Source organism: Notolabrus celidotus, chromosome 10, assembly GCF_009762535.1.
Source record: "Notolabrus celidotus isolate fNotCel1 chromosome 10, fNotCel1.pri, whole genome shotgun sequence".
NCBI lineage: Eukaryota > Metazoa > Chordata > Actinopteri > Labriformes > Labridae > Notolabrus > Notolabrus celidotus.
Genome location: NC_048281.1, coordinates 13,668,566 through 13,681,263, shown reverse-complemented (window position 1 = coordinate 13,681,263; position 12,698 = coordinate 13,668,566). Strand labels below are relative to the sequence as shown.

Genomic DNA, 12,698 nt, shown 5'->3' with positions numbered 1-12,698 from the left:
TTTTAGGTTAAAAATACAGTGTGACAAGCGCAGAGTCTCATCATTACCAATCATATAGTGCAGTGATACCTGATGCTATCCGGCAATATTTAGGTTGGGATTTAATTCTCTGGTTTATATAGGATTTACTTTTGGCTCTGTTAAGGGTGACAGTTGGCAAGCAGATAGTGATAGAGTTTGGATTACGGTAGAAGCTTAATTTTTAAGCTCTCATGGATGATAAAACACATGCCATTTCCAAATGCCTCTCACAGGGATTAGATTAATATTTCAGATACCGCAATTTGGTTGTGTGCTGCAATGTTGTAAATGATACCATCAAGACAAAGCACTCCAACACTCAGCTGTGTTTTAACTCCATCTATTAACAATCAAACTGAGTTGAACCATAACACGTCACAGGTGAACTTCACCCAAACAGAGCATGATTTTCACGACTGCTGCGTTTATCGAGGCAGCCTGTACGAGCACAGCAGCTCATTGGAGTCCAGCTGTTAGGCATTGATCCCTCTTGTGTTTTCTGATGCACTGGCCCGGAATGTGATGTTGTTTCATTACCGAGGCAGAAGCGACGGGCTCGGTCTCCACCCCCAGGGCACTGGACACTCACTTGGGCAGGGGCGCTGTATGTAATCACAACTGAACGGCTTAGTCAGACAAGTTCAGTTGCCTATGGAGAGCCTAAATCAAGCACAGAGGAAGTTTGGAGGCAGGAGGTAAGACGGGAGCACACATCAGTGAATGAGATTTGAAAGGCCTGGACAGGAAAAAAACAGAAACAAGCACTGCATTAAAGACTTGTCATCAGCAATGGACCCAGACGACAATGAACTCGGCGTCTTCACTGTCATTCAGTGAGTAGTGTGCTGTGCTTACTTTATTATTCGGTCAGAGTTGATTACTCGCAACTGTCATATCTCTGAGTGCACCAGTGGTAGATATTGTACAGGGAGTTCTGAATGTTGGGACCAAGTATCTGTGTGCAGGTAAAAGGTAAACAACAATCAGGATTTAGAGAAAAGGAATGATTCATTCAGTTGTGGCATTTGAAACAGAAGAACGGATCTTGCAATTGTAAGCTATGCTATAACATGTGACTGAAGGCCACTGATTACTCATCCTATTCTAAGTCTGCATTGATGCTATGATGTATTGTGTGTTCCTGGGGGGAAAAGCAAGGTTTTCCTTGAAGATTCAAAGCCCTCTTTGATGCACTGTTTAAATTATGCACATGAAACATGCACATATTTTCTATTTTGCACTTGAGTGCATGCAACATCATGCTGAAACCATTGTGAATGGCTGCAAAGCAATAACATGAAAACTACAGATTATGACGCAGGTGGTGGATAGAATGAGATATCAATAATACATGCTTAAGCTTCGGTTTTTAGGGCTGCATTTGAACATGTCATTGTAGGAAAATAAAAATAACAGTAAACATTTGTTGAATGCACTCCATGTAGATTCAGTAGTTAAAGGGTGAAGATATAAATAATGCTCAATCACTATGCTTGAGGCTAACATGTGGCTAGCTGCTGCTAGAACAGGGACGACAATTGTCTTATTGTCCAAAGGTATCATGTGTGCACATATTTTCAACAGTGAAAAATAAACAGTTGATCTACATTTTAAAGCTACAATTCTGTACTTTATAAGTCACCATTCTGAAGTACATGAAGAGGTCAAAACTGCTCAACATATTGTCATAGAAATCTTGTAGCCAACTTCAGCTTCAGGAGATGCAATACATCTCCTAATGCTAATGTAGGCTTTGGTGCAGGCTCAAAGCAGTATGAGTTATGCTGTAATGACAGCACACCCACATTAGTGAAAATTCAAGATGCCTGTTGAAGCTTGTGTGTATCCTGAGAGAGCAATAAATCCCAAATTCAGCTAGATGTAGATCTAGACATGTAGTGAGTTAGCAGTAATCGGTACGAGGTTCATGACAATTCTACATAAATTAAAGTAGTAGTAGTGATACTCACATATCATCAGTTGGTGAATCAGTTAATCAGTGAATGCAAGCAATCACTTTGAGGCAGTGCTTTGAGCGGGCCAGTACGCAGACATTTTTTTAACATAACCCCTTGGTGTATCAAGAGATTTTTTTTAGTTGCTGGTACCCCTTCTTGTCTTTTTGGAGATTCACAACAGCATCTAAAATGCATTACCCAAGGTGCACTATGTAATGCATGCATCCTTTCGTGGATGCTCACTTTAATGGTTTGTGAGTAACATCAAATTAATGCAAACTCGCCTGGAGTGTTGGATGAATATCTAAGCCAAATGAACACAGAAGCAACGTTAGCCTAGCACCACACTTCATGATACGTATGTCAACATGGGAACAGGGGGAGTACCAATACCAGCAACTATTTTCTTTCACTTTAAGCACTGCTTTGAGCAACAAAACACATTGAGTGTGCTGCTTATCTAGTTGTCTATCCTCTCATTTTCATATACATGGGCCTTTAGTTTAGCATAACACACAGCTCAGTACAGTCAACACTTGACATTTTGTGCAAACTTAAGCTAATGTAAAACACTCTCCAGTATCTTTTATACTCATGCAAAAGTGAATAATATCAGTTTAATATCAGTGGCAGCCATCTTGGTTGTTTACAAAAATGCCTCAACAGCTCTCTCTATTGCAGGGAGTTGTTTGTGACCTGACTTGAATCAAGACGGGTAGAAATCTTTCCATGCAGGAGGAGAACAGATGCTTATGCCAGAGCAAATAAAACACAAGGTTGCAGATTGGTCTTGTTTCCAGGCTGAACATGCTGTAGATCGACTGCTGAACATCCATGAAGCATGCGGGCTGTATCCTGTGAGAGCTGGGAGAGGCCTGAAGAGACCCTGAACAGGATTTAAGCGGATGCTGAGGATGAATGAATGAATGGAAATATCAAATGTGACCTGACAATGACCCACATGAGCATGTGTTGTAAACCAGGCTGCTTGTGTGATTCTCTCCACGCAAAATAGGCTACAGCCTCCCAGTATCACTTTGAACTTTATCAGCAGCTGTATTTAAACTGGCATACCAAATCTGTAATCTTTTTAAAGCGAAGCATAACTCTGCCAGGTAACACTTCACTTCTTATCCCAATTAGTCACACCGCTGAATATCCACGGTAAAATTGTGTTCAGATCTTTAAACTCCCTCCTAAAAACTGTTTAATTCACTGAATAATTCAGGCGTGGCACAGGCGTAATTTGTGCCGCACTAGCAAATCCGGAAAGTTAAAGCACCGAGGTGGCTCATAGGCAGATGCATGCAGACAGACACACAAAACAAACCAAACACTGCAGATAAGACGGCTGTGTGTTGTTTTTTCTGAGGGCTGTTTGCTGTTGTGGTCTCTGGCACACATCTGGTTGAGGACCAGGGGCCATTAATGCTAAGTTGGGATCAGAGGGCAGTAAATGCTACAAAGTCACATCACTCCACTGCACACTGCTGTCTATAATGCTGCTCAATCTGCAACACTTTAGATGAAAATATTCTCAGGACATTTCCTGATTAAATCCAGTGTTTTGATGCTTTTTAGCATTAAGCATTGATGCCTGTGCTGTTAAGCATGGTGAGCAGTTTATGCAAAAGGGTTATGCTTTGCTTGTCTTAGCTTTAAAAGGTGAGCAATGTGACCTAAAGGCAGGGCTTGCAAAATTTGAGCACCGCTGGGTTTAAAGTGGCCAAGTGTGCCAGAATGAGTGAAATCAGCTGTTTTAAAGGGACTGAGAGAGCAGAGAGTTAGGGATCAGCGGGGCAGCAGGGTTTTATCGGTCAAAGCTTCTGCCGTAGTCTCCTTAGATCTCGCTCCTGTTTGACCCTAATATCCTGTGCCATTCGTGTTGGCCTCTGGGCTGAAAGCCCACACAGACAAACATAGCTGTCCAGAATACGCTGAGTCTCTCAATCTTCCCGCCACAGGACCCCACGGTTGCATTTAAGGCAATTTGTCAGACATGTTCTCCTTTGCTCATCAGTGCATCCTCGGTGTCTGGTGTGTGCTCCACAAAAACAGACTGCCTGTTCCCTCTCAGAGATGTATCATCAGCTAGAACTGTTGTTTTCAGAATATGATTAGCATAATGATTCACTCCACTCTCTTTTAAAAAAATTTTGTTTTTAAACAATTTCTCCTCAGAGGGTTTTAGTCAAATCCTAAATCTGTCAGGGACAATTGGTAGCTTCACCTTTTTATCCATCAAGTTGCATCCTCTCTGCAGCAGCAAACAGGCCTGAGTCTGAGTGGAAGTGACAACATTCTTTATTGCATGTATCACTCTCAGCAAAGGCACATTGACTCACCCTGCAGAGCCTTATAAGTTGTGGCATTTTAATATAGGATGGCTGCTACTTCACTGTGGAAGCAATAACAAAATTGTAGCTCCAAACTCCAAACCTCAGCTCGGGGTTTGCTTTCTGTGCATTTGTATTTATTTACCCATTAGCAGCTGACATTTTTATTGATCAGAGCATTTATTATTCTGTCTAAGTCCAAGCTGATATTCACAACGAACATAACAAGGTCCTTTAACCCTTTAAGTTTTATTATTTTAACTGTGCTTTAGTATTGTGGATGCTTTGCCGTTATTGCCTTTCTGAGCAGTGTTTATTGATGACTGCAAAAAGCTCTGTTTAAAAGCACATTTCAAGAAGAGTAGATGCCTTTTCTTATCAAACACATGTGATGCTAGCTTTATCTAGCAGTGGTTTCCTGTAGGTACATCACAGATTGTTCGTTTCATTGAAACTGTCTGAGACACAGGGAGAAATATCAAACCTCCTCAGATCAGAGACGAGGCTAATTGCCTCTAGGGAGGTTTTCGACAGACTTGCCTCATCTGTGCTGTTTGATTAATGATTCTTCCTATTTGGGGAATAGACATAAATATGTTAGGATAGAAATGTAGCTGGAGTGGTTTGAGTTTGTATAATTTCAGGACTCTCATTTAAACCCTGATAGGAACACAGCAGAGTCCAGAGAACGATCAAATCTGCTTTCTTCTTCCATTTTACGAGAGGAAGACATGAAAAATCAGGGGAGATATTTTTCAATCGAAAGAAACATCACAAAGGAAAACAGACTCGGAGCATCTGTTAACACGTAGCTGACTCCTGGAAGCACAATGAATCACGTAATGCAGGAACAAAAAGAGGAGCATCTTCTTATCTTCTCCCTTCGGGCATCGATTAATCACACACACGTTCATCTCTTTATCTGCTTCCAGTGTGCGCATGACGATCCAACAGTCCTGATCTTCTTTGGAGTCCATTAGCTCCAAGTTGTGTTGGGATTTTTCGAATGTGAGGACGCCTCTCATGAATGGCCTCATTGAGAGTGAGCATATAACAGCTGAACTGTTTTGAAAGGTTAAAAAAGAATGCAGTGTACAGTATGGGCATCCTAATGTGCAGCTGCTTGGAGGCACAGACCTCAGCTGGGGAGGGAGACACATTAGGTCCTCCTGTCTGTCCAGCTGCTCCCTCTGCTCCTCTTTGCTCTCACATTATGAGCCCATCATGCAGTGTGCTTCTGTCATATCATGCCTCCCATCCCTTTTCAACCTCTCCCTGCTGTCTGCGGACCCACCTCCTGGTTGATGATTGATGAGGTTAGCCTTTGGGGGATTCTTGGAAGCTGGGGCTGCATCCCTCAGTAGTAATTCTTTTGGTTCTTCATACACACATACACACACACACACACACACACACACACACACACACACACACACACACACACACACACACACACACACACACACACACACACACATCCTCTCACATTCCTCTCTCCTCCACTCTCATCTCCCACCTCCACCCCTGTCTCTCCCTCCCTCCCTCTCTCTCCTCTCTGCCCCTGGCTCCGGCTCTCTTTGCCTCCCTCCAAAGCTGTTGTTACTGCACAGCTCCCGCGCATCATTCCACCGCGATGGAAATTAAATGAAGGTGGCTTAACACAGCTAACACAGGCATGTAACCAAGGGGGGGAAGCTGCTCTGCCAGATCCTTTTCCACGGGGCTGTGGATTTGCGCTGCCGAGGCGAGGACACAGCAATCACTCAGCCATGCAGAAGCCCAGACAACAGGACTAATCTCTCCACCTGACTTGTGGAAGCTCCACTTTTTCCCTGAATTATTTATTCCTCGCTGCCAAAGAGTGTTGGGACAATGGAGCTGGAGTGAAGTAGATGCTAGATTTGTAGCTTTGACTGCAGTCTGCAGCACACATGGATGTGTTCAGCTTTGTGAAGATGCCAAAGCTGTCAGGGTGAGTCCGACCGACGCTGCTATGTGTGTTTGCCTGCCTCTGTATGTGTTCTCATGTAGGTAGTGTTTGGCGTGTTCACACAGGGCACGACTCAGAGTCACACTGGAATCACATGTTGATTAAAAATGCTGAGTTATTGATCGCTCGGGGGAGCAAGTTGTGCAGTCATGTATGATGAGGAATGAATGAGCGAGTGAGGGAGATGAGAGTGGGGGTGGATGCAGGAGCTTTGCATCTTAACTGTCTGCTTTTAAGTTCATACATTCCTGATATTGCTGACAGCAGACATGCTTGTTGCTTTATGTACGTATTTAGTGATGTAATGGACCCATACGTGTTATGAAATTCTACAAAAATCTACTTGATTTTCCCCGGGTTCTAAATCACATCCACGAAAGAGTCCATGAATAGTGATTTCTAAATTAGGATAGAGTTTAAATCAAAATCAAACGTCATATTTTGGCAGAGGAATAGAAAATATTCATGTTGAGTTCAGCATTATTAGTCCTAATAATAAAAATATGTGTGTTTTTTATTGTGGATTGTCAAGTTAACACACCTTTGGCGAAAGCAGAGGAACTCTATTAAAAAATGCTGTCTTTTATTAAAAAAATAGATAAAAATCAGAAAACTAACCCCACAATTTAACACCCCTCTGACTTGAATTCTTAACTTGTTTCGGGGGATTTTATTAAAAGAGAATAAAAAGTGGAACTCTAAGTGATGGAAGAGTATTCAAAGTATAAGCTAAACACCATTCCCCAAGAATCTATTCATTCATTTCCAGGGCAGACTCCTCACCTCATGCACCCATGGGTCTGCTAGATTGAGTTGATCTGCCCCAGTGGACAGTAATCCTCCTAGGGGATTTGGCTCCATCAGAAACACCAAAGACCAGAGGTGGTGGGAACAGCTGATCAGAAGAGGGAATCATTACATTAGACACCGTAAGTGTGACAGGAATGCATGTTAAGAGCCTGTCATTTCACTTATGAGTCATCAGCAGACTGAGGTGGTGTGTTTGTATTAGTTTGTAAGAGTTCAGACACTTGATCACAGCTTTTTACTTTTAGTTTTGTTGAATTCAGCTGTTTCTACTCTATGGAAATGCTTCTTTTTAAAGTAAGCAGGTAGCAGGGATTTTCCATCAGATGATAGGATCCTTGTTTCCCACTTAGTATCCCTCCATGGCAGCATTTCTGATGCGTCTCCCAGTGGACCCCAATGTCACTGCATCCTGTCACTGTTAATAACACCACACACTGCTCTCCCTGATTATGAGCTACCACTGCTACACAGGCTTTTTTTTTGGGTGTATGTGTGTGTGTGTTCTCCCACTAAGCTGCCAACAGGAATTTAAGTCAGCAGGATGCTGTTTTGCCAAGGTTGATGTTACACTTTACAGAGAGACCCACAGTGTGTGTTTAGAGATGGGAGAGAAAGAGAAGTATTTCTTTCATTGTGCCTTCCTCCTGCCTCACTGTGCCCCCAGATGTGTCTGATGTAGGAAACAAAACTATCTTTTGGCTTTTATTTTCTGCATTCTTTGTTGTGTTTCAATCAAACAAGGATTCTTTTTCACTCTTGAATAAAAAAAGGGGGAGTTTGAGCTTTCTGATCTTTGCTGTGTTTGAAGCTTTCCTTGTAAGAACTTTGGATTTACTTAGCTTGAAGTGCAGCTACACTTTGAATACATCCTGCAGGTGTTTGTCAGTCACAACACTGTGGGCTTGAATATGTATTCGCAGAGAAGATTCAATTATAATGCAATATTCGTGTGACCCAATATGGTTGCTTAACTGTGGGCTTGTGTAGGCGATTTCTAAGCATCCTTGCAATGCATAAATTAGAAAAGATCTACATTATTTCTGCTTGTATGCAACTATTTTTAGTTGTCTTTATATAACAGATAGATGCATTTACTAAATGCATGAGTGGAAATGATTTATCTGGATGGTGAGATGAACACAGTTCCTCACACTGGACGGCAAGACTTCACCCCTGACCGCGTTTCTCAGAAGAAAATATATCTATAACACGAGCAGTTGTTCATTATGTTTTCCTGCAAACTTATTCTTTCTTTTTTTAATGCACAGGAAAGCACTGGTCCGGACACAAATTGATTAGCCTAAATGTTCATCAGGGTACACAAAGAGCAAAAGATCCGGCATTCTTTCGGAGGAGCGGATCAGAAATCGCTCCGGGACAGAAACAGGAGCCAGCTGGCTAGTGGACCAGGTCTCAGGCAACCATTTGCTCTGCTTTGGCCTTTGGAGCTTTTAGCATGAAAGCAGTGAGCAGCACAATGAGGTGGAGGAGAATGCGAGTGGAGCTGAGTGCCCATGGGCTTAGCTCATTGCTATATTTGGTTAATATTTTACATGAGGCTATGTGGAGCAAAGGAGGCCTTGGAAAAAGTTACAAAGAATCAGGATGAAAACCCAAATATCCTCCTTTTATATTTGAATATGTTAGATGTGAAAGTAGAAATTCAGTCTCAGAGGGAGAGAAGATCTACTTCAGCGTGATGACAATCGTTTGATTTATTTCCTGTGTTGTGAGTGCTGCAGCAGGCTATCAGGTGTCAGCTCTTCAGTGAGGTAATCGTGTTAAACAGGTAAACCAGAGGCAGAGGGACCGTGAGGATCACTCACTGTCTGTAAAATAGCAGCAGGATCGTAGTGGGTGGGTTGTTTCCCAGATGCAGTATTATTCCCACCCAGAAGAGATTAACAAACCAAAAAACCCTTTCTATATAGAGGCAGCAGAGAGCTGCTCAGGATAGTGCGGTTGCCCATGGCAACAATATCAGTGCTTCCAAAGACAAACACAGAAATGTAATATTCAGCTGGAATAATGGGGGAAATAGACTCTCTTATTCTGAAGTGAGTGTTATCGTGCAGAACATTTCAATAAGACGGCATAATGAACCAGATTTAAGTCGCCCCGGCTGCCTGATTGGGCTGTCTTGATTTATTTTTTATTGTTCGCTTTATATGAAAGTGTTATTTTATATATTAAAGAAAGCACTGTATTTCTTTTTGTTGTCGAAAAATGAAATGTTGAGCTCTGAAAAATCTGGCATGTATAAGTCATAGATAAGGTGAGAACAGCAGCCTGAAACGAGGATCCTGGATAGCAGTGACTGAAAAAACACGGTGCACAATATGAAGAGCAGGTTGTACTACTTTCTATTATGCTGAAGTATTGAACCAAGGATTAGAGCCAAGGTGGTGGTTGGAGAAGTCAAGCAGAGGGCAGATGATTTCTGAAACAAAAGGATTAAACAGGATGGAGGTTGTGTAAAAAACAGTCGAGGAATAAGGCCTCTCATCAGAGCGGTTCCTCTCTGTCTGAGCCACTTCTCCGCAGCAATCCACTCCCCGGCCTCCTCCCGGGAGGTGGACAGCTCATCTGCTGCCTCTCCGCAGATTTCATATCCAAACAGAATCACATTAGCCATCCAGCTCTGCATAAATGTCTCTGTTTAATTCAAGAGTGCCGTAAAAGCAAGCACCACTCCTCTCTTCAATATGAAAGTCACACTTGAAACACCTCACTCCCTGTCTCACACTGCGGGAGGGAAATACCTTTGATGTTTGTTTGATTTTGTGCAGAGATTGGCTTATGTTTAGAAATTCAGTGCCAGAGATAAAAGTTATTATTATGTAAACCAAGAGTTTAAAAAACATGACTTGCAACTCACCTTGTATTCTCTGAGTGAGATTCAAGTGTTTCACGTGTCCATGTATGCTGACGACTCTCTCCTTAAGTGATTAGAGTGAGGAATGGTAGAGGAAGGGATTTCAGTCTGCAAATAGTAGATAAAAGAAATCAATAAAGATTCAAATTAATTATCCTCACATATCTCTGTATTGACACAACTAAATGTTGCAAAATCTTATAACAAACAGCTTTTAATACAGTCGTTCTTAGACCTTTATAGACAATCCCACACACATTCAACTGGCTGCACTGTAAGAAAATAATGTTACATCATTGTATAACAGTTATATAATAATTTTTAGTCTATTTGTTTCATTTAACACTGTGAGAGAGTATGAGCCTTTTTTGTACTCTTCATCAGGGGCGTGTATGAAGTATGTGTGCAAACACACACCAATGAATTTCACTAATTTACTTATCATATCTCCACCAATCATATTGATTTTAACTACTTACACTATTATATTGTACAGTTGTTATACTCCTTTGTATATATACCATTTTCTAAAGTATCACAACAAAGTGGCAACATTTAAACCTTGTAAGATAAAGTCTTTGAGCTCACGTCTCATAGTCCCAATTTTTGATTGATCGGAGCGATCAAAAGTGCCCACTATTATTATGCTTGCAGAACCAAGGCTGCAGTTTTAACACAGCTAATCTGGGACCACATCTCTAGTGTTGTTGCGTCAAGGTTAAGATTAGCGTAAAGGTTAGGGTTACAACTAGACACTAAAAATGTGGTCCTTGGCGGCGATCCAATGCACTAGCTGGTGCTGCCTCAAACCACAAGGGTCTTTGAATTATAGTCCCAGACATACGGCCCTGAATCTGCAGCTTCCAGATCTGCAGACACATACTACTCCTACCTACTCCCCTGCCTCCTTAATGCCGGGATGGATGTTAAACAGTGCATCTCTGATGCATTGTTTAGCATTTTTTATAATGCACTAGAGGGCACTCAGACAAACTACTCATACGGATCTGTACTTCTCCTTCCCGTCTGAGCTCTGCCTAGCTGTGGTTGTTTGTCTCTTTGCCTGGACAGGGTAACATAATTTTGTATAATTATAGTGCACATCATAGTGCATAGTGTAATTTCTAACCGTTGACTGTGTATAGAATGGACAAAGTGCCTTCATGTCACCTATATGAACTTAGAGCCAAAAGGCTACTTCGATTGGTGTTGACATATTTGTGCACAGAGGCAACATGGCTGGTGCATCCAGTCACTAGGGGGGATGTGAATATTTTGGTTTCACAGTCAGTGAGCACTTATGACATCCGTTTTAATATACAATCTATGTTTCTAACCAATACGACCAATCTTTCCTCAAAATGTTCTGCCAATGATTTTTCTTCATCATATTTTTCTGGTTTGGCTAGAACAGTTGGCTGCAATGCTCAACACTGCCCCAATGATTCCAGGGGTGGTTCTGGGGAGGGGCCAACAGGGGCCAGTGCCCCTGTAAAACTGAACCTGGACCCCCCCTGTGGCCCTCCCTCCACACCAAACAAATATTATACAATAAAAAAAAGCTTTGGTAACGCCGATGTTACATGCGTGTGGCACTTGGTTCCAGTCCCTTAGAGCACTAAGGGACTCATGTTGAGTGTAAACAGCCAAACAGCTGCTGTCAGTCTGTATTTTGATATAGTACACAGTAGTATATATGTCTAGTATATAGGGATGCACTGATGTTTTGCCAGTTTGTTCTCAGCCAGTCCTCGCCCTTCTCAGTCTCTTTTGTCAGGGTTGAATGTGTCCCTCTGACAACACCCTTGGCCCCAGCCTGCCGCCCCCCCTAGTAAAATTGGTCTAGAACCGCCACTGCATGATTCCTAAATGGTAATGCAATGCTTGGCGTGTATCATTAAGCTGCCAGAACACGAGCAGAAATACAGAGGAAGTCAATGCAGAGTACGTGCCGAAGGCTTTGTTCATATCCTTATGTGTATAGGATGTAGAGCATAACTTTCTCATGGAAAACACACACATCCTTAATTCTCAGTACATCTAATGGCATGCATGTCGCACCACATAGCGGTTTCATATAGCCAACCCTCATTGAGACTTCCAATGTAAATAATTCAGCCAACTTGAGTGTCTGTGTTGGAATGTCCCCTTCTTAGCTGAATGCTTGTCTATAATGCATACTAACCCGCTGCACTTGCAGGACCTCAGCCTTCAAGGCTCACCATAATGCTCCTGATGAACTTGTATTCAGGGAGAAGAGAGGGAAAGTGAATGACTGTGATAAAGCAAGGATCACATGGTTCATGCAATTTTTATGAAGGACTGAAAAGCGATCTTCTACCCTTCTCTCAGACAATTAAATTAATATCTCCCAAATTAAAGTCATTTTGAAAAAGTTAAGAGACACTTCTACTGAACATTTTAATCAGATATCAGAAAAGAAGCAGGATGTGAAGCTTTTTGATAAAGTGATGCAGTCTTTGAATATAGATTATAAAAAAAAACATGTTTGTTGTTGTGGTAGCAGACTTTCATACAGTTGTTGACATTGATTTTTATGAACTATGAGTCATCTTTTCTTCTCCTTTTGTAGTTGTGGTCTGTAAAAGGTTATTTTTACTCACTACTGACTAGTAAAGAAAACAAAATCCTGAGACAAACCCTGAAAGTCACTGTGCATTTTCTACTTTTGAGCCCAATTTGTCCTC

The 12,698-nt window shown here is 41.8% G+C and overlaps 1 protein-coding gene and 1 long non-coding RNA gene across 2 annotated transcripts in view; one reads left to right on the top strand and one right to left on the bottom strand.

The window, feature by feature from the left end:
- Nucleotides 1–345: 345 nt before the first annotated feature.
- LOC117820221 lies at nucleotides 346–2,105 on the bottom strand. The gene is made up of 3 exons (XR_004632725.1): nucleotides 1,992–2,105; nucleotides 877–976; nucleotides 346–757 (listed from the first exon to the last, which is right to left on the bottom strand). It is a non-coding gene; the product is annotated as an uncharacterized LOC117820221 (long non-coding RNA).
- A 4,141-nt stretch (nucleotides 2,106–6,246) lies between these two features.
- frmpd4 (FERM and PDZ domain containing 4) overlaps nucleotides 6,247–12,698 on the top strand; it is a 30,905-nt gene continuing 24,453 nt past the window's right edge. Inside the window, 1 exon segment of the mRNA XM_034694016.1 lies at nucleotides 6,247–6,287. Coding sequence (XP_034549907.1) covers nucleotides 6,247–6,287 — 41 coding nt within the window.